This window comes from Oncorhynchus keta, chromosome 36, assembly GCF_023373465.1.
Source record: "Oncorhynchus keta strain PuntledgeMale-10-30-2019 chromosome 36, Oket_V2, whole genome shotgun sequence".
Lineage (NCBI taxonomy): Eukaryota > Metazoa > Chordata > Actinopteri > Salmoniformes > Salmonidae > Oncorhynchus > Oncorhynchus keta.
In genome coordinates, this window is record NC_068456.1 from 9,374,294 (window position 1) to 9,394,866 (window position 20,573).

At 45.9% G+C, this 20,573-nt stretch overlaps 3 protein-coding genes across 13 annotated transcripts; all 3 read left to right on the plus strand.

The window, feature by feature from the left end:
• Positions 1-866: 866 nt before the first annotated feature.
• On the plus strand, positions 867-8,281 carry LOC127916464 (zinc-binding protein A33-like). The gene is made up of 5 exons (XM_052498242.1): positions 867-944; positions 1,945-1,995; positions 2,131-2,361; positions 2,601-2,700; positions 7,445-8,281. The coding sequence occupies exons 1-5, from the start codon at positions 867-869 to the stop codon at positions 8,008-8,010; spliced, it is 1,026 nt and encodes a 341-aa protein (XP_052354202.1). The 3' UTR covers positions 8,011-8,281.
• Positions 8,282-8,394: 113 nt separating this feature from the next.
• Positions 8,395-11,207, plus strand: LOC118369578 (E3 ubiquitin-protein ligase TRIM35-like). The gene is made up of 6 exons (XM_035754068.2): positions 8,395-8,928; positions 9,687-9,782; positions 9,949-10,179; positions 10,279-10,301; positions 10,395-10,513; positions 10,634-11,207. Exons 1-6 carry the CDS (start codon positions 8,452-8,454, stop codon positions 11,203-11,205), a joined length of 1,518 nt encoding a protein of 505 aa, XP_035609961.2. The 5' UTR covers positions 8,395-8,451; the 3' UTR covers positions 11,206-11,207.
• A 1,379-nt stretch (positions 11,208-12,586) lies between these two features.
• Positions 12,587-18,472, plus strand: LOC127916498 (E3 ubiquitin-protein ligase TRIM35-like). Of its 11 annotated transcripts, none has more exons than XR_008095042.1 (4): positions 14,649-14,763; positions 15,008-15,096; positions 15,307-16,876; positions 18,133-18,472. XR_008095042.1 is itself a non-coding variant. In XM_052498428.1 (3 exons), exons 1-2 carry the CDS (start codon positions 12,630-12,632, stop codon positions 16,828-16,830), a joined length of 501 nt encoding a protein of 166 aa, XP_052354388.1. In that variant the 5' UTR covers positions 12,593-12,629; the 3' UTR covers positions 16,831-16,876; positions 18,133-18,468. The 11 variants fall into 11 exon arrangements, 2 of the variants coding, with proteins under 2 accessions (XP_052354387.1, XP_052354388.1); XR_008095044.1 differs by having other exon boundaries at positions 15,415-16,876; XR_008095039.1 differs by having other exon boundaries at positions 15,199-16,876; positions 18,133-18,471.
• The last annotated feature ends 2,101 nt before the right edge of the window (positions 18,473-20,573 follow it).

Consider the following 20,573-nt stretch of genomic DNA (forward strand, 5'->3'; position numbering starts at 1 on the left):
TAGCTTCTTAAGAATGGGCCCCAGACATCATCCGTTGTGACTGACTACAATACAACTGCCATAGCAGTGCTTTACTGCCCCCTTTTGACAGCTTTCACAACTGAACGTCACAACAGAATCCTATTATATAATAGTCACGAGCTGAGGGTCTGCTGACTTGTGAGGCTACTCTGAGCCTGACAGAGCTTGTTATGCCGGGTAGCAGTTCAAATGGTGCTGGGTTACAAGATGCCAAAGCTTTTTAACTGGTTCTACTATCAGAATCCATGCGTTATGGCGGATCACCTCTCAGAGTAGAAGCTTTTTGAAGTTGATTTGGCAGTGTGTCAGACTGGCAATTATGGCTGAGGCTGTTACCACACCAGTGTCAAATTAGTGCCAACCAGTTATTATTGGTTAATCAGTGCCAACCAGTTATTAGTCCTACAGTAATAGCTTTTTTCCCCCATCAAACATTCTTACAAGACAACAGATACCAGGCATCTACACTGTTTTGTACAGTGCCTTGGATCTGTTGTACATGACACCAAGTGTGGCTATTTCTGTCGGGGTGTTGTTGTTGAACGACTGAGACACTAACACTTACTTGATATACAGCAACATGTGCCAAAGGAATGACTTCATTGCTATGTTATGCGACCTCTGCCTTGGCATGAATTGGATAACTGGGATAAACTCTGATCACAGGTACGGCCTAAATGTTAATAGGTAATCAAGCACTGTAAACCTACATTCCGTGCAGTTGGTTGGTGAACAAGCGATGGGAAAGGGTACGGTTGTAATGATGCATGTACAAATGTACAGTCGCTAGTTCATACTGTATTCTGAAGAGAAAGGCCTTTACCTGACTCTACCCGAGGAAGAGGATGCTCCAGCAGCGACCTACAGCAGCTCTGGAGGACGAGCTCAGCTGTCCCATCTGCTTTGAATTTTTCCCGGACCCCGTGAGTCTGAAATGCCAACACAGCTTCTGGCGCGGCTGCCTGGAAACATTTACATTACATTTACATTTAAGTCATTTGGCAGACGCTCTTATCCAGAGCGACTTACAAATTGGTGCATTCACCTTATGACATCCAGTGGAACAGCCACTTTACAATAGTGCATCTAAATCTTTTAAGGGGGGGGGGTGAGAAGGATTACTTTATCCTATCCTAGGTATTCCTTAAAGAGGTGGGGTTTCAGGTGTCTCCGGAAGGTGGTGATTGACTCCGCTGTCCTGGCGTCGTGAGGGAGTGTGTTCCACCATTGGGGAGCCAGAGCAGCGAACAGTTTTGACAGGGCTGAGCGGGAACTGTACTTCCTCAGTGGTAGGGAGGCGAGCAGGCCAGAGGTGGATGAACGCAGTGCCCTTGTTTGGGTGTAGGGCCTGATCAGAGCCTGGAGGTACTGAGGTGCCGTTCCCCTCACAGCTCCGTAGGCAAGCACCATGGTCTTGTAGCACCAGCATGGATACAACAAAAGCAGCGCGAATGCCCCGTCTGCAGGCGAAGGCCTTCCATGGCCGATTTCCATCCCTCCGTGTCCAACATGAAACTGAGGAACATAGTGGAGGCCTACCTGCAGAGAGAGGAGAAGGAGGGGAATGAGGGGAGAGCAGTGTGACTTGTGCGGTGTTCCATACATCACAAGAAGCTCAGGTCTTTCTGTAAGGAGTGTGAGGAACTTGTTTGTGCTGTGTGTGTGGAGACCGAGCTGCAAGCCAAACATAAGCACCTGTCAGTGAAGGAAGGAAGTGCAATGGAGTAAGGTACTGTGCAGGCAGGAATACACATGTACTTGCAGTGTTTTCCGCTTGCTAACCGAGTTCCTGTCGCAACTCAATATATTCAATATACTGTAAACACAGAATAGTTGAGAAACTTGTTTAATTTCCATCCCTTTTCTACTGTAACCCCTCCTTATCTCTCCACCACTATCCCCTCTCTTCCATTATCTACCCAGAGGGAACTCACGGCACTGCTCTACAACCTTCCCGAGAAACTGGAGCTGGACGTAAAGCAAGCGAGAGCATCAAGAGAGCGTGCAGCACAATGCATCAAGTTATGCCGCTAGCTAAATAACACAATATTACAACGATAATACAAAGATATTTACACAGATACTATCTATCTAATTGCACCATTTCAGACCCAGGCCCAGACCACAGCAGGACAGATCAAGAGTGAGTTTGCGAAGCTCCGCCAGTTCCTGAGAGCGGAGGAGGAGGCCAGACTGGAAGCTCTGGAACAGGAGGAGAGCAAGAAGACCGGGTTACTGACTGAGAGGATCAACCGCCTCACCGGCGACATGACTTCCCTCTCTGAGAGAATCTTAGACATACAGCACAGGATGAAAACAGATGATGTCTCATTCTTGCAGGTTCATCTCACATATTTTAACAATGTTCTATGTTCACGGGAAAAACTGTTAAATGTACTGAGGCTTCCTCAAATAATGATGTTATTTTTTTTACTGAGATCCATGTGTTTTTGTTTCCGATATACAAGGACTTGAAAGACGGTTATGCAACATTACAATGATCGTCATAAGTCAAATATTTGTCTCCAACATTATTGACACAAAATGGGGGGACGGTATGTAATTTCAGTACACTGCAGGATCCAGAGCCTTTATCAGGGACACTGATAGACGTGGCCCAACACCTGGGCAACCTGAGGTTCAAGGTCTGGGAGAAAATGCAGAAAATGGTTGAATACAGTGAGTACACAGATTTTATAAGCAACGGTCCACATTTTGAGGGTAATCATTGACTTGCTTCCATGCACAATGATCCGTTTCGAAACATTACAGTCCAATATCCAGACTCCAGCCTATAGCACTCTTTCATAGCCTTGAATCCCGGGCGAAGCAATAACAAAATGTACCTTTTCTGAGCCAGTCTGATTCCTCACAAAAAAAAGCTGACTCATGTTGGAATTCCTGACTGACCAGTGATGAAAATTCCTTAACTAAAAATACTTTCAAGTACTACTTAAGTCGTATTGTTGGGTGGCTGCATTTTGTTATTGAATTGAATTTATTTTGGTTAAGGAACATGTACAACAAAATGTGGACAAACTTAACAGTATTACAATCAAATCAAATCAAATCAAATGTTATTTGTCACATGCACATGGTTAGCAGATGTTAATGCGAGTGTAGCGAAATGCTTGTGCTTCTAGTTCCGACAATGCAGTGATAACCAACAAGTAATCTAACTAACAATTCCAAAACTACTGTCTTATACACAGTGTAAGGGGATAAAGAATATGTACATAAGGATATATGAATGAGTGATGGTACAGGGCAGCATACAGTAGATGGTATCGAGTACAGTATATACATATGAGATGAGTATGTAGACAAAGTAAACAAAGTGGCACAGTTAAAGTGGCTAGTGATACATGTATTACATAAGGATGCAGTCGATGATGTAGAGTACAGTATATACGTATGCATATGAGATGAATAATGTAGGGTAAGTAACATTATATAAGGTAGCATTGTTTAAAGTGGCTAGTGATATATTTACATCATTTCCCATCAATTCCCATTATTAAAGTGGCTGGAGTTGGGTCAGTGTCAATGACAGTGTGTTGACAGCAGCCACTCAATGTTAGTGGTGGCTGTTTAACAGTCTGATGGCCTTGAGATAGAAGCTGTTTTTCAGTCTCTCGGTCCCAGCTTTGATGCACCTGTACTGACCTCGCCTTCTGGATGATAGCGGGGTGAACAGGCAGTGGCTCGGGTGGTTGATGTCCTTGATGATCTTTATGGCCTTCCTGTAACATGTATTATTTACAACGCTTGTTTACAACATGGTCGGTCCTCAATGGTAAAAACAATAACTTACAGTTGAATTCGGTAGTTTACATACACCTTAGCCAAATACATTTAAACTCAGTTTTTAAACTCAGTTTTTCACAATTCCTGACATTTAATTCAAGTAAAAATTCCCTGTCTTAGGTAATTCAGGATCACCACTTTATTTTAAGAATGTGAAATGTCAGAATAATAGTAGAGAGTGATTTATTTTAGTTTTTATTTCTTTCATCACATTCCCAGTGGGTCAGCAGTTCACATACACTCAATTAGTATTCGGTAGCATTGCCTTTAAATTGTTTAACTTGGGTCAAACGTTTTGGGTAGCCTTCCACAAGCTTCCCACAATAAGTTGGGTGAATTTTGGCCCATTCCTCCTGACAGAGCTGGTGTAACTGAGTCAGGTTTGTAGGCCTCCTTGCTCGCACATGCTTTTTAATTTCTGCACATAAATGTTCTATAGGATTGAGGTCAGGGCTGATGATGGCCACTCCAATACCTTGACTTTGTTTCCCTTTCAGCCATTTTGCCACAACTTTGGAAGTTTGGAAGACCCATTTGTGGCCAAACTTTAACTTCCGGACTGATGCCTTGAGATGTTGCTTCAATATATCCACATCATTTTCCGTCCTCATGATGCCGTCTATTTTGTGAAGTGCACCAGTCCCTCCTGCAGCAAAGCACCCCCACAACATGATGCTGCCAGTCCTGTGATTCACAGTTGGGATGGTGTTCTTCGGCTTGCAAGCCTCCCCATTTTCCTCCAAACATAATGATGGTCATTATGGCCAACAGTTCTATTTTTGTTTCATCAGACCTGAGAACATTTCTCCAGAAAGTAAGATCTTTGTCCCCATGTGCAGTTGCAAACCGTAGTCTGGATTTTTTATGACGGTTTTGGAGCAGCTTCCTTGCTGAGCGGCCTTTCAGGTTATGTCGATATTGGACTCGTTTTACTGTGGATATAGATACTTTTATACCTGTTTCCTCCAATACCTTCACAAGGTCCTTTGCTGTTGTTCTGGGATTGATTTGCACTTTTCGCACCAAAGTACGTTCATCTCTAGGAGATAGAACGCATCTCCTTCCTGAGCGTTATGACGGCTGCGTGGTCTCATGGTGTTTATACTTGCGTACTATAGTTTGTACAGATGAACGTAGTACCTTCAGGCGTTTGGAAATTGCTCCCAAGGATGAACAATGTTTTTTCCTGAGGTCTTGGCTGATTTCTTTTGATTTCCCCATGATATCAGGCAAAGAGGCACTGAGTTTGAAGGTAGGCATTGAAATGATGACTCAAATGATGTCAATAGTCTGTCAGAAGCTTTTAAAGCCATGACATAATTGTTTTGAATTTTCCAAGCTGTATAAAGGCACAGTCAACTTAGTGTATGTAATCTTCTGACCCATTGAAATTGTGATACAGTGAATTATAAGTGAAATAATCTGTCTGTACTTGTTTCATGCACAAAATAGATGTCCTAACCGACTTGACAAAACTATAGTTAGTTAACAAGAAATTTGTGGAGTGATTGAAAAATGTGTTTTAATGACTCCAACCTAAGTGTATTTAAACTTCCGACTTCAACTGTATATAATGATTAAAAGGCAAGACAAAAAGTGACACTATTCACTGCACTTTTCCTTATCCTTAAAAATCAACCATGCATTAATTTCACATTTCAACCTTAAAAAACTATTCATTGCACATCATAACTATTATTAAAATACACACACCTGACCAGCAGTAGTGGGGTACAAGGGGCAGTGGAGGGGTTTCTCTTACTAAGACAACATTGTCCAAATGAAAACCTTTGCCTGCTTTTTAAAGCTATTTAAAAAAAAGTGAGTAGCCTCATTTCACTGCCAAAAATAAAATTCAACCATCTAGTGTTCAGCGAAATAACAACACAATGTCAAAGACAGGTAGCCTAGTCAAATAATTAACATCCAATCACATTAGCCGTTACTCTCTCGTGGGAATTACACTAAAAGTCTGTATGTAGCCAAACGTAGCTGCTGCTCATTCCATTTGCTCGAAAATTGATAAATGGTCAAAAAAAAGTGAGGCCCGCGTTCATAGAGACACATACCAGCTCTACTGGTAGTACTGTTTCTACCAGCAGTACTACACCTGCACCTGTCGACGACACAAGTTCTTCTGCTTCCACAAGCACTTCCAATGCTAGCATCAGTAATTCTACATTTGTTGTTAGCCCAGGTAGCTTGGACACTGACAGTTGTGAATCTGATGCAGCCGAAGAGCTACTGCCCCCTTACCCGGGAAAGCATCAAATAACAGACAGGGATGTTGGACCATCGAAGAGGAGCAAATATGATGAGAACTACATTGAGTTGGGGTTTCTTTTATATTGGGAATAGTGCCTTTCCTCAGCCACAGTGTGTTGTATGTGCAAAAGTACTATCTCACAACTCGATGAAACCTTCAGTCTTCCGCAGACATTTAGAAACAAAACATGCCAATTTGAAAAATAAGCCACAGGAGTTTTTTGAGCGAGAATTAAGACAACTTTCGAATAGTAAGACATGTATAAAAGCAACAGATACCAATAAGAAGGGGCTAGAAGAGTCTTATATGGTGAGCTACCGAGTGGCTAGGACAGGCAAGCCCCATACCATTGTGGAGGACTTAATTCTTCCTGCTGCCGCGGCTATGGCTGGGACAATGCTGGGAGGAAAAGACCAAAAAACTATACAGACAATATCTTCATCAAACAACACTGTTTCACGACGCATCAGTGACATGGCAGGAGATGTTTTGAAACAATTACTGCTTCGCTTACAAGCCAGTGAATTCTGTGCATCACAGCTGGATGAGTCAACAGACCTGGCACAGCTCCTGGTATATGTGTCCGTTATGTTTATGGGGGGGTCAATTAAGGAAGACAACATGAGAGGATATTTTTAAAGTATTGGACAGCTTTGTGACATCAAATGGACTTTGGTGGTGAAGATGTGTTGGTATCTGTACTGACGGCCCATAATTACTTTTAAATATTGAATGCTTAGCAGGACAGGAAAATGGTCCAATTCACACAGTTATTAAGAGTACATCCGGGACATCCCTACTGCCTCTGGCCGGACTCACTAAACACAAATGCTTTGTTTGTAAATTATGTCTGAGTGTTGGAGTGTGCCCCTGGGTATCCGTATATTAAAACAAGAAAATAGTGCTGTCTGCTTGGCTTAATAGAAGGAATTTTAAATGATTTACACTTTTATTTTGACTTTTGGTACTTAAGAATATTTTATCAAATACATTTACTTTTGATACTTAATTATATTTAAAACCAAATAATTCTATACTTTTACTGAAGTAGTATTTTACAGGATGACTCATTTTTAATAGAGTCATTTTCTGTTAACGTTTAATTACTTTTAGTATGACAATTGGTTACTTTTTCCATGACTGTGACGAACTCATTGACAAAATGCTCAGTCATGTTAAGGTTGCTGAAACACAAACTGCTGACGCATGTTCTGATTGCCAAACCATGAACCATTGACCACTGTTCTGATTTCTGACCCAGTGACAAACTGCTGACTCATGTTCTGTTCATACAGCAAGCAACACAGTGTACCCGGTGGCCGTCTAACCTTCCCACTCTTTCTGTCCCAGCCCCTGTGACCCTGGATGTAAATTCAGCCCACGCTGATCTACTGATCTCTGGGGTTCTCCTGCAGGTGAGTGACAGACGGGTGTCCCAGCCTGTGCCTGATAACGCTGAGCGATTCGACAGCCTTGTGAGCGTGTTAAGCTCTGTGGGTTTCTGCTCAGGCATTCACAGCTGGGAGGTGGAGGTGAGGCCTAAGAAAGCCTGGACTCTGGGCGTGGCCAAAGAGGGTGTAGCCCGGAAAGGCAATGTGATGGTCAGCCCAGAGGTCAGGATCTGGGCGATGGGGATGTGGAACGGGGAGCAGTATAGCGCTGGAACAGCCCCCCTGGGTACCCCGTTGGTTCTGAAGAGGAAGCCCAAGAGGATCATGGTCAAGCTGGACTATGAGAAAGGAGAGCTCTCTTTCTATGACTCCAGTGACATGTCACTCATCTATACGTTCGAACACAGGTTCACAGAGAGACTGTTCCCTTACTTCTCTCCCTGTCTCAACTCTGATGGCACTGACCCTGGAGTGCTGAGGATCTGCCCTGAGAAGGTGTCTGTGACTGTGGCACCTATTCACTGAGCATATAACCTGCTGATTCTATTTCTTGATCACATACTGAATGGTCTGTATTGGTAAAGTCTGTCACAGTGACTCCTGTGTATTGGTTTTGTCTGTCTATTGTTTTGTAAATTGAGGTGAACAGCCTCACCTCCAGTGGTGACATTGACGTCTGTGACACCAATGTGTATTTTGGAACTTTGTCTGGAGCAGATCTATTCTTTGCTGTTAATTAATTTACTGAGAACAAGTGTCATGATTGAATTCCATAATTATTGATGTCATGTTCAATAAAAGTACATATTTTGCGTATTTCCATTCCATGCCTCACCCTTTAAGTGGAGCAAATCAACACCGAAACACTGGACCAGTTTGCCAGCATTCCAGACAGCGTCATCAGTCCCTAGCCCAGCCACCCTACGGTAGGTACACCAGCTCAGAACAAGCACACATCTCTCCATCATGGCTGCCACCTGGACCCTGGAGGACGACATGTCCTGCCCTGTGTGCTGCGATGTTTTCACTGACCCTGTGGTGCTGGGCTGCAGCCACAGCTTCTGCAGGAGCTGCCTGGACAACTACTGGAACACTCAGGTCATCAAAAAGTGCCCCGTCTGCCGCAAACATTCCCTAACCGACGCTCCACCCAGTAACCTGGCTCTGAGGAACATCGTGGAGACCTTTGCGAGGGAGAGGAGCCACAATACCACCAAGCAGGATGAGACGAGAGAGGAGGAGAAGGAGAGCCAGGGAAGGAGGGAGTCAGGAGGGAGGAGTGTGTTGGTACCGGATGGGGATGAAAGGTGCATTCTCCATGGGAAGAGGTTGTTGTTGTTCTGTGTGGAGGACCAGGAGGCTCTGTGTGCGGTGTGTCACACCTCCAGGAGACACAGGACTCATCAGCTCTGCCCTGTGGATGAGGCTGCTCAGGAACTCAAGGTATGGCTAGTATTGTACATCATTTCAGGGCCAGAAACTGCATGTCACTTCACTAGGCGGGTCTGGTTGTGTTACAGTAATTAGTCAGTTTACTGTTTTACTGTAGTTCTCCAATTACCGTAAGTACGTACTGGAAGTCATTTATGATAAACAGATGAGCCCGTGTGGCACAGTTCGTAGAGCAGGTGCTTACAACGCCAGGGTTGTGAGTTTGATTTCCATGGAGGACAAGCACGGAAATGCATGCACTCACTACTGTCAGTCACTCTGGATAATAGTGTTTGCTAAATGACTTAACTTTGATGTAAAATTCCACCTTATTGGGATTGTTCACTCCACTGAAACTATAGTTCTGTTTGCTTCGTCTTGTAATTTGGCAATGTGTTATTCTTTTTCGTGTTCTTATCTGTGCATCAGATGAGCTCATGCGTTTTGCATGAATGTTGGCTTTGCAGTTTCTGAGAGTCAATCAAAACGGTTTCGCCGTAGGTAGAAAAAATATGATATATTGACATTAATTCTGTCTGTTGTGTTTAATAGCACAGAGGCGCCTCAATACCTGAAACTGTATGTGGCCTAAACCCCTTGACTTATCTCGTCCTCTCTCATCACCTCCTTCTCAAAACCCATTGGAGGAGAAGGTCAGAGGGGAGGGACCTCTGACTTTCTCATCCAGTGGGTTTCGAGAAGGAAGTGAGGAGAGAGGACACAAGGAGTCAAGGAAATGAAATTGAGATTTTCCTCCGGTATGTGGCCAGGAGGAAGTGAAAGCATCTATCATCCCTCTGAGGAGGAAGTTGGAGACATTCCAAAAGTTGAAGGAGGATTGCATGAAAACAGCAGAACACATCAAGGTAAGTACTATGGAAAAAACAATTATACAGAGAAATAACGTTGACTTTTTTATCAACATTTTGGTTTCCTAGCCTTTTTCAACAGTTTTGCACTATGAACCATTTCCATATTGTATCAGAAAGTATGAGAGGTCACCCACTGACCCTTTGACCTATTGACCCCCAGAGCCAGGCCAAGCAAGCAGAAAGGAATATAAGAGATGAGTTTGTGGCGCTGCATCAACTCCTGCGCCTGGAGGAAGTTGTCCGGCTGTCTGCCCTCTCTGAGGAGGTGGACACGAAGACAGTTATAATGGCAGAGAAGATTGAACACCTGGCCAAGAAGATGACGTCCTTGACCAGCAACATCAGAGAGATAGAACAGGATGTAGAGGCAAACGACCTGCCATTTCTCCAGGTACAGAGACACTTACTTTAAACATACACATCCTGAAATACAAGACATTAGATTTTCTAATTTGGTCATTTTATCTCACACAACTATGTCCTTTCCCAGGCTTACAAGAACAACAAAGCAAGGTAAGGTTCTACTTTTTCAAACACATTCGGCCTGGTTCGAGGTTACAGTCCTTTACTACAACAGCCACTCCATCTGTATTTTTTTTGCTTCAGGGCCAACTGTACATTGCAGGATCCAGAGCCTGTATCAGGGGCATTGATCGATATGGCCCAACACTTGGGCAACCTAAGGTTCAAGATCTGGGAGAAGATGCAGGAGAAGGTGCAATACAGTGAGTACTAGACCAGAGCAAATGAATGGTTATCAGATCACTAGATGCTCTGAGTACCAGACTTTAAAATGTAAATTGAAATATAGCATTGTAGTCATACGTGTTTGTGTTTCACCCCAGCCCCAGTGACTCTGGACCCCAACACCGCGGCCCCCTGGCTATCTCTCTCAGATGACTTGACCCGTGTGTGCGTCAGTGGAGAGAAGCCTCACGTCCCCAACAACCCAGAGCGCTGTGACACGTGTGTTTGCGTGCTGGGGGCCGACCACTTCAGTTCCGGCAGTCACTCTTGGGAGGTGGAGGTGGCGGGTAAGACCAGATGGGACCTGGGGGTCCTGAGAGAGAGCGTGAGTAGGAAAGGGGTCCTGAGTGTGAACCCTGCCCACGGGTTCTGGGCCCTGTCCCTGAGGGACGGCGGCCAGTACAGCGCCTGCACCATGCCCTGGACCCGTCTCACTCTGAAGAGGAGGCCCAGGAGGGTCAGAGTGTGTCTGAACTATGATGCGGGAGAGGTGACTTTCTATGACCCCACTGACATGTCACTCATCTATTCATTCAGGGACAAGTTTAAAGAGCCATTGTTGCCCTACCTCTGTCCCTGTGTGACTGACAGCGGCCGCAATTCTGAGCCACTGAAGATATGCCCTGCCAAAGTCTCATTGGTTCATGATGTTGGTAATAAAGTTTTGTAGATTACAATATGTATTTTTTTTAGAGGAGACATTGCTGAAGCATTCATATGTCTCACTTTCTATTATTAACACAATGGATGTATATTTTATATATTGATGTATATTTTATATATTGATGTATATTTTATATATTGATGTATATTTTATATATTGATGTATATTCTATACATGGATGTATATGTGAACGGAACAATTCTTGTCCTATATAATATCACAAGTCATATTTTCTTGGTGTGTGTCAAATGGCAAGATAAACAAAAAAGGTGATTATTACTCAGCATTTGAGTTAATATTCTGTAAGACTTGTTCTAAATGCTTATGAATAATCATGCTTATAAATGTGTATAAATACAACAATTAAATACTTTTATGTTCATGAATGGCATGATTTATTCATGATTTATTAATAGTTTATTGTTTATTCATGACATTTCTTAATAAAGTGTTTCTTGTCAACATTGAGCTTTGTCAGCCTCCTGGAGATGAGCGACACACGGGTGTCCCAGCCTGTGCCTGATAACGCTGAGCGATTCGACAGCTCAGTGAGCGTGTTAAGCTCTGTGGGTTTCTGCTCGGGCATTCACAGCTGGGAGGTGGAGGTGAGGCCTAAGAAAGCCTGGACTCTGGGCGTGGCCAAAGAGGGTGTAGCCCGGAAAGGCAATGTGATGGTCAGCCCAGAGGTCAGGATCTGGGCGATGGGGATGTGGAACGGGGAGCAGTATAGCGCTGGAACAGCCCCCCTGGGTACCCCGTTGGTTCTGAAGAGGAAGCCCAAGAGGATCATGGTCAAGCTGGACTATGAGAAAGGAGAGCTCTCTTTCTATGACTCCAGTGACATGTCACTCATCTATACGTTCGAACACAGGTTCACAGAGAGACTGTTCCCTTACTTCTCTCCCTGTCTCAACTCTGATGGCACTGACCCTGGAGTGCTGAGGATCTGCCCTGAGAAGGTGTCTGTGACTGTGGCACCTATTCACTGAGCATATAACCTGCTGATTCTATTTCTTGATCACATACTGAATGGTCTGTATTGGTAAAGTCTGTCACAGTGACTCCTGTGTATTGGTTTTGTCTGTCTATTGTTTTGTAAATTGAGGTGAACAGCCTCACCTCCAGTGGTGACATTGACGTCTGTGACACCAATGTGTATTTTGGAACTTTGTCTGGAGCAGATATATTCTTTGCTGTTAATTAATTTACTGAGAACAAGTGTCATGATTGAATTCCATAATTATTGATGTCATGTTCAATAAAAGTACATATTTTGCGTATTTCCATTCCATGCCTCACCCTTTAAGTGGAGCAAATCAACACCGAAACACTGGACCAGTTTGCCAGCATTCCAGACAGCGTCATCAGTCCCTAGCCCAGCCACCCTACGGTAGGTACATCAGCTCAGAACAAGCACACATCTCTCCATCATGGCTGCCACCTGGACCCTGGAGGACGACATGTCCTGCCCTGTGTGCTGCAATGTTTTCACTGACCCTGTGGTGCTGGGCTGCAGCCACAGCTTCTGCAGGAGCTGCCTGGACAACTACTGGAACACTCAGGTCATCAAAAAGTGCCCCGTCTGCCGCAAACATTCCCTAACCGACGCTCCACCCAGTAACCTGGCTCTGAGGAACATCGTGGAGACCTTTGCGAGGGAGAGGAGCCACAATACCACCAAGCAGGATGAGACGAGAGAGGAGGAGAAGGAGAGCCAGGGAAGGAGGGAGTCAGGAGGGAGGAGTGTGTTGGTACCGGATGGGGATGAAAGGTGCATTCTCCATGGGAAGAGGTTGTTGTTGTTCTGTGTGGAGGACCAGGAGGCTCTGTGTGCGGTGTGTCAGACCTCCAGGAGACACAGGACTCATCAGCTCTACCCTGTGGATGAGGCTGCTCAGGAACTCAAGGTATGGCTAGTATTGTACGTCATTTCAGGGCCAGAAACTGCATGTCACTTCACTAGGCTGGTCTGGTTGTGTTACAGTAATTAGTCAGTTTACTGTTTTACTGTAGTTCTCCAATTACCGTAAGTACGTACTGGAAGTCATTTATGATAAACAGATGAGCCCGTGTGGCACAGTTCGTAGAGCAGGTGCTTACAACGCCAGGGTTGTGAGTTTGATTTCCATGGAGGACAAGCACGGAAATGCATGCACTCACTACTGTCAGTCACTCTGGATAATAGTGTTTGCTAAATGACTTAACTTTGATGTAAAATTCCACCTTATTGGGATTGTTCACTCCACTGAAACTATAGTTCTGTTTGCTTCGTCTTGTTATTTGGCAATGTGTTATTCTTTTTCGTGTTCTTATCTGTGCATCAGATGAGCTCATGCGTTTTGCATGAATGTTGGCTTTGCAGTTTCTGAGAGTCAATCAACATGGTTTCGTCATGAGCAGAATGAATATTACACAGTACCATTCAAAGGTTTGGACACACCATGGAGAAAAGCCTCAGACCGACACACCATTTGGACTATTTTCTACATTGTAGAATAATAGTGAAGACATCAAAACTATGAAATAACACATATGGAATCATGGAATCCTGTGTTTTCGCCCCAGCCCCAGTGACTCTGGAACCCAACGCCGTGGCCCACTGTCTCTCTCTCTCTCTCTCTCTCTCTCTCTCTCTCTCTCTCAGATGACCTGACCAGTGTGTGCATCAATGTAAAGAAGGCTCACATCCCCAACAACCCAATGCGCTGTGACACGTGTGTTTGTGTGCTCGAGCCCAACCAGTGTCATGGGACATTTCTATTGTATCTGCCCCCATAACTGAGGATGTGACTAACTTCATGAAACTGTCCTATTACAAGTTCCTGTTCTTGGGAGTATCATCCTGTGTTGCAAACCAGCTGCACCTGTGTCCTTGTATAGATGAAAAAAAACAGGAACTAAGAGATGGGACTGACGTATCGTTGACTAGTGGCTCCTGCGGTTATGAGGGTAAACTGCCGGCAGAGGCTCGCTGCACTGTGAGTCCAGGGTAAATTCCTCCTCGTCAAACGAGGGAATGGAGAGACCTGCCTGACGTCCATGGGAGTTGAGGGTCAGCGATTGCTCAGTTGATTTTATTTATTACTAAGCTTGTGAGTCGTCATTGAAATGAGAGGAATTGTGCATTCCTAAATCACTTCGCGCTCACTGATTGAGAGCTCTACCGCATGGCGTGATGCGGGTGGACTGGTTAGGACGTCATGTTAGACTAGAATATCAGATCAGGGATAGATCAACCAGTGGACAGTAAGAACAGTTCAAACTAAAGTTCGTAGCAAAACTGTGTTTACTTTTTATGTAGGTAAGATACCAATTTGGATTAGTTCTCCAGTGCTTCAATTATAAGGGCACAAGGCGAGACCCAGATGCAGAAGGTAGAGTCTTTGTAGTTCATTTATCATCCAAAAGGTGTCGGCAAGAGAATGGTTGTGGACAGGCAAAAGGTCAAAACAAGAGGTCAGTGAGGAACAGAGTGGCAGACAGGCTCGATGTCAGGGCGGGCAGAAGGGTCAGGCTGGCGGGTACGGAGTCCATGAAAACACAGGCAAAAGGTCAAAACAAGAGGTCAGAGAGGAACAGAGTGGCAGACAGGCTCAATGTCGGGGCAGGCAGAAGGGTCAGGCTGGCGGGTACGGAGAAAACACAGGCAAAAGGTCCATCAGAAAACACAGGGCAAAGAAGGTCAAAACAAGAGGTCAAAACAAGAGAGGAACAGAGTGGCGGACAGGCTCGATGTCGGGGCAGGCAGAAGGGTCAGGCTGGCGGGTACGGAGTCCATGAAAACACAGGCAAAAGGTTAAAACAAGAGGTCAGAGAGGAACAGAGACAGGCTCGATGTCGGGGCAGGCAGAAGGGTCAGGCTGGCGGGTACGGAGTCCATGAAAACACAGGCAAAAGGTCAAAACAAGAGGTCAGAGAGGAACAGAGACAGGCTCGATGTCGGGGCAGCCAGAAGGGTCAGGCTGGCGGGTACGGAGTCCATGAAAACACAGGCAAAAGGTCAAAACAAGAGGTCAGAGAGGAACAGAGTGGCAGACAGGCTCGATGTCGGGGCAGGCAGAAGGGTCAGGCTGGCGGGTACGGAGTCCATGAAAACACAGGCAAAAGGTCAAAACAAGAGGTCAGAGAGGAACAGAGTGGCAGACAGGCTCGATGTCGGGGCAGGCAGAAGGGTCAGGCTGGCGGGTACGGAGTCCATGAAAACACAGGCAAAAGGTCAAAACAAGAGGTCAGAGAGGAACAGAGTGGCAGACAGGCTCGATGTCGGGGCAGGCAGAAGGGTCAGGCTGGCGGGTACGGAGTCCATGAAAAAACAGGCAAGGGTCAAAACCGGGAAGTCTAGAAAAAGACAATAGAAAACAGGAGCACGGGACAATCACAAGAACAGGTGAACCAGATCAGGGCGTGACATCAATGATAAATTAGGCAATATTTTAGCAGCCATGCAATTATGTGGTTTCGGTTGTAGGAACTGATCACTCCTCTATGTTGTGTGTGTGAGTGAGATAGGAACTCAGATGGGATCATCCTGGAGAGAAAAAAAGTGTTCTCCAGCCACCACATGCTACACAAGGCCGTTGAAGGTAATGGTAAGCAAATGGGGTCCGAGTGTTACCGAGGACGTGTCACAATGCCACCTCTTAGCGAATGGAGATTTTCCCTCAGTGTCGCTAAGTTGAAATGTGTCGCTAAGTTGAGAACAGTTGGAGAAAGTAGGGAAAGGCAAGAAAAATAATACACGCTGGGATAAAGTGGCAAGTTGAAGCTGAGACAAAGACAGAGAGAGGGGGGAGTGCAGAGAAGTTTGCAGAGGTAAGGATGAAAGCTGAAGAAAAATAAGGCAAAGCAAGTAGGTACAGACGTAAAGATGAACCGAATCAACATCATCCATCCACCACCTCAACAACAGCTACCACCTCCACAACAAGAACCCCCAGCAGCAGGAGTAGGGGCTGTGGGGGCAGACGGCGGAGAATCTGAGGAAGACGAAGAATGAAAAAGACACAACGCTGGTCACCACACACTGAGTACCGGAGTAAAATACCGACACCTCAGAGCCACCCCCGCCGAGACTCTAAGCCTCCCCAGCGACTGGTCACAGAAATGTGACTTTGACTTTATCCAGACTTACCTCCCCCTCCCCCTCCTGTTTCCACACCACCTTCTGCCGCACAGCTTCCCCTGATGACAAATCCAGTGGCTGGCCGTGATGTGAACGCTGCTTCAACAATCCTGGTCCAGTGGAATCGGCAAATGGGGGAGATGATGGACATTGTGAAGAAGCTCTCTCTCTCTCATAGCAGGGCACAGTGGTGGATCCGGTTTACCACCACGATCAACTGCCCAGCTAATGCTTTTTGAGAGGGGGAACTCAGGAGACAGAGGAAGGGGGGGGCTGGAAGAGCAAGAGGAGGAAGGGGCCGCAGAAGAGGTGGACGAGGAAGAGGGGAACCATGGAGGTGTTATAACTGTTAGCAGCCAGGCCACATTTCAAGAAATTTCCCCCAGAACAGGGGTGATATGGGTGGCTATGATGAAGCTGAGGACAGTGATACATACTATCCACCACCACCACCACCACCACATGTAACAGCATCTAACCCGCAGGGTAGAGGGGGAGGCTGGAGATAGGCTGTGGAGGAGGTAGAAGGAAAAGACAGCCAACAATGCCACTTTGGTGAGTACCCAGTTTTATCTTCTAACAGCGCAGATTCACCTAATATGGATGTGTGTGTGGGCGGTGTGTGTGTGTGTGTGTGTGTGTGTGTGTGTGTGTGTGTGTGTGTGTGTGTGTGTGTGTGTGTGTGTGTGTGTGTGTGTGTGTGTGTGTGTGTGTGTGTGGTGTGAAAATGTCTTTCCTGGTCGATTCAGGGGCAACCATCTGTATTTTATCTAAATGCAACAATTTAAAATATCCATTATCAAGAGATGTGTCACGTCTACTCGCACTCCTCCCCTCCTGCGTTTGATGTCGTCTCCTCCCCTCCTGCGTTTGACGTCGTCTCCTCCCCTCCTGCGTTCGACGTCGTCTCCTCCCCTCCTGCGTTCGACGTCGTCTCCTCCCCTCCTGCGTTCAACGTCGTCTCCTCCCCTCCTGCGTTCGACGTCGTCTCCTCCCCTCCTGCGTTCGACGTCGTCTCCTCCCCTCCTGCGTTCGACGTCGTCTCCTCCCCTCCTGCGTTCGACGTCGTCTCCTCCCCTCCTGCGTTCGACGTCGTCTCCTCCCCTCCTGCGTTCGACGTCGTCGCAGGTTTACTCACCACCGGTCCTGACATTCATCATTGCACGCACCTGGACTCCATCACTTCACTGATTACCTCCCCTATATCTGTCACCCCCTTCGTTCTATTCCTTAGGCCGTATTTAGTATGTGTTCCATGTCTGTACGCTACTCGTGTGTCTTGTTTTGGTCCATGTTCCGGTTATTATGAAACTCACCACCTGCACTTGCTTCCCGACTCCCAGCGTCCACGGTACAAGATGTAATAAAGACCGTTCCAGTGGTAGAGAACCTTACCAAACCCCTTTCAGTCCAACTTGGTGATAAAATGTTTAATCATTGTTTTGTTTATTCTCCTAATTGCTCTGTAAATTGATTGGGAAGAGACGTATTGTGGGAATGAACATTTGTTGCAGTGCGAAGGGCCTGGTAGTAACCACTCCAAGAACCGGTATCTGTACTGCGCTGGAAGTACCAGGCCATGTTTGGTATTTCTCTGACCCCTTTGACCTACTGAATGGATTTGCTCGACCGGGCCAAACTAACCCGACCACTCTTCACTGCCAAATGTAGTAATGGTCGAAGGGACCACTTGTTTTTAACACTGTGACATTGTGTGACCGAGCAGGAAGAGTTGACAACAGGTTATGTGTATGAAGAAACTTCGGGTGTGGTAGCTGATGTGAACCGTTTTTCCTCTGTGCCCCAATCAGTTCCCCCATGCAGCATCTCTATCTCCAAGATGGAGGATACCAAATGGGAAGAATTTGGTACATGCGTGAGGTTGGCAACAGACTGGGAGCATTCTCCTCTGTGGGCGGGGCTCACAGAACGTATGTGAACAGCACACATGCAATGCACCGAGGGGACAGTGAAGCCCCTGTTCCAGTTTCCCTGGCACCTAACCAGCCCACCCCTGACAGCGCACTGTTGACTCAGGTTCGGGACTGTTTATGGACAAGGGAAGATGAGAGGAGCAACGCCTGTGAAGGCACATATCGGCCCCACAAAGCACTGAACCCCTTGCATAAGGAGGAGGAGGAGGAGGAGGAGGAGGAGGAGGAGGAGGAGGAGGAGGAGGAGGAGGAGGAGGCACGGGCAAAATCCTGACCTCTCTGCTGAGCAGGGGGGCTGTTGTCACCTGTACGCCATCACCTGGCAACACGCCAGTTTGACCTGTTAGAAAAGCATCTGGTGAATGGAGAATGGTACAAGATCTTAGAGCTGTTAATGATGCAGTTTATGGCAGGGCCCCAGTTTTGACAAACCCATTCACTATCCTTTCTTCTGTCCTGCCAGATTCAAATTGGTTTACAGTTGTTGATTCGGCTGCACTGCTACATTTCCTAGCTGCGACAATGCCTCGAAAAACCAATTACAATGTGTTCAACAGACTGTTAAATATTTGGGACACGTTATCACACCAGGGGACAGAAGGGTGAAAGCTATTTTAAAAGTTCCTAATCCAAAACACCAAAGAACATATGTTGTCACTGCTAGGAATGGCAGGTTATTGTAGGTTATTGTAGAGTTTGGTTAACCTCTACGGGATCGGTGAGTGCACTAAACTGCAGACGACAAACTCTCTTGGTGTGTGAGATTCACTGGTTCTGGTGACCGTGTGGTAGAATTGGGAGTGTTTGATAGCCACCTCTGTAACAACGAGGTGAATGACAATTGCCAAACATTTCAACAGGGAATTTGCAACAGCAGCTGGGAAATGTTCAGTAAGAGCACATCAAGGACATTATTGGATTTGTAATCATACTATTTACCTGGGGGACCATACTGCTTACCCCTATTTAACTGGGGGACCATACTGCTTACCCTGATTTACCTGGGGGACCATACTGCTTACGCCTATTTACCTGGGGGACCATACTGCTTACCCCTATTTAACTGGGGGACTATACTGCTTACCCTGATTTACCTGGGGGACCATACTGCTTACGCCTATTTAACAGGGGGACCATACTGCTTACGCCTATTTAACTGGGGGACCATACTGCTTACGCCTATTTAACAGGGGGACCATACTGCTTACGCCTATTTAACAGGGGGACCATACTGCTTACGCCTATTTAACTGGGGGACCATACTGCTTACCCCTATTTAACTGGGGGACCATACTGCTTACCCCTATTTAACTGGGGGACCATACTGCTTACCCTGATTTACCTGGGGGACCATACTGCTTACGCCTATTTAACAGGGGGACCATACTGCTTACGCCTATTTAACTAGGGGGCCATACTGCTTACCCCTATTTAACTGGGGGACCATACTGCTTACCCCTATTTAACTGGGGGACCATACTGCTTACCCCTATTTAACTGGGGGACCATAATGCTTACCCCTATTTAACTGGGGGACCATAATGCTTACCCCTATTTAACTGGGGGTCCATAATGCTTACCCCTATTTAACTGGGGGACCATAATGCTTACCCCTATTTAACTGGGGGACCATAATGCTTACCCCTATTTAACTGGGGGACCATACTGCTTACCCCTATTTAACTGGGGGACCATAATGCTTACCCCTATTTAATTGGGGGACCATAATGCTTACCCCTATTTAACTGGGGGACCATAATGCTTACCCCTATTTAACTGGGGGACCATAATGCTTACCCCTATTTAACTGGGGGTCCATAATGCTTACCCCTATTTAACTGGGGGACCATAATGCTTACCCCTATTTAACTGGGGGACCATAATGCTTACCCCTATTTAACTGGGGGACCATAATGCTTACCCCTATTTAACTGGGGGACCATAAGGCTTACCCCTATTTAACTGGAGGACCATACTGCTTACCTCTATTTAACTGGGTGACCATACTGCTTACCCCTATTTAACTGGAGGACCATAATACTTACCCCTATTTAACTGGGGAACCATAATGCTTACCCCTATTTAACTGGGGGACCATAATGCTTACCCCTATTTAACTGGGGGACCATACTGCTTACCCCTATTTACATGGGGGACCAAAACATGGTTTATGTGCTCAGCTGAGCTACACTTTAATGCCGAAGACCGTAATGTTTGACCTGTAGCATACTTAGAAATGCGCTTGTTGTAGACAGAGGTTTGCTCTCACAAGGTTGTCTCAGTGGGAGTGGAATATTGGCTGAACATCCACACTCTGT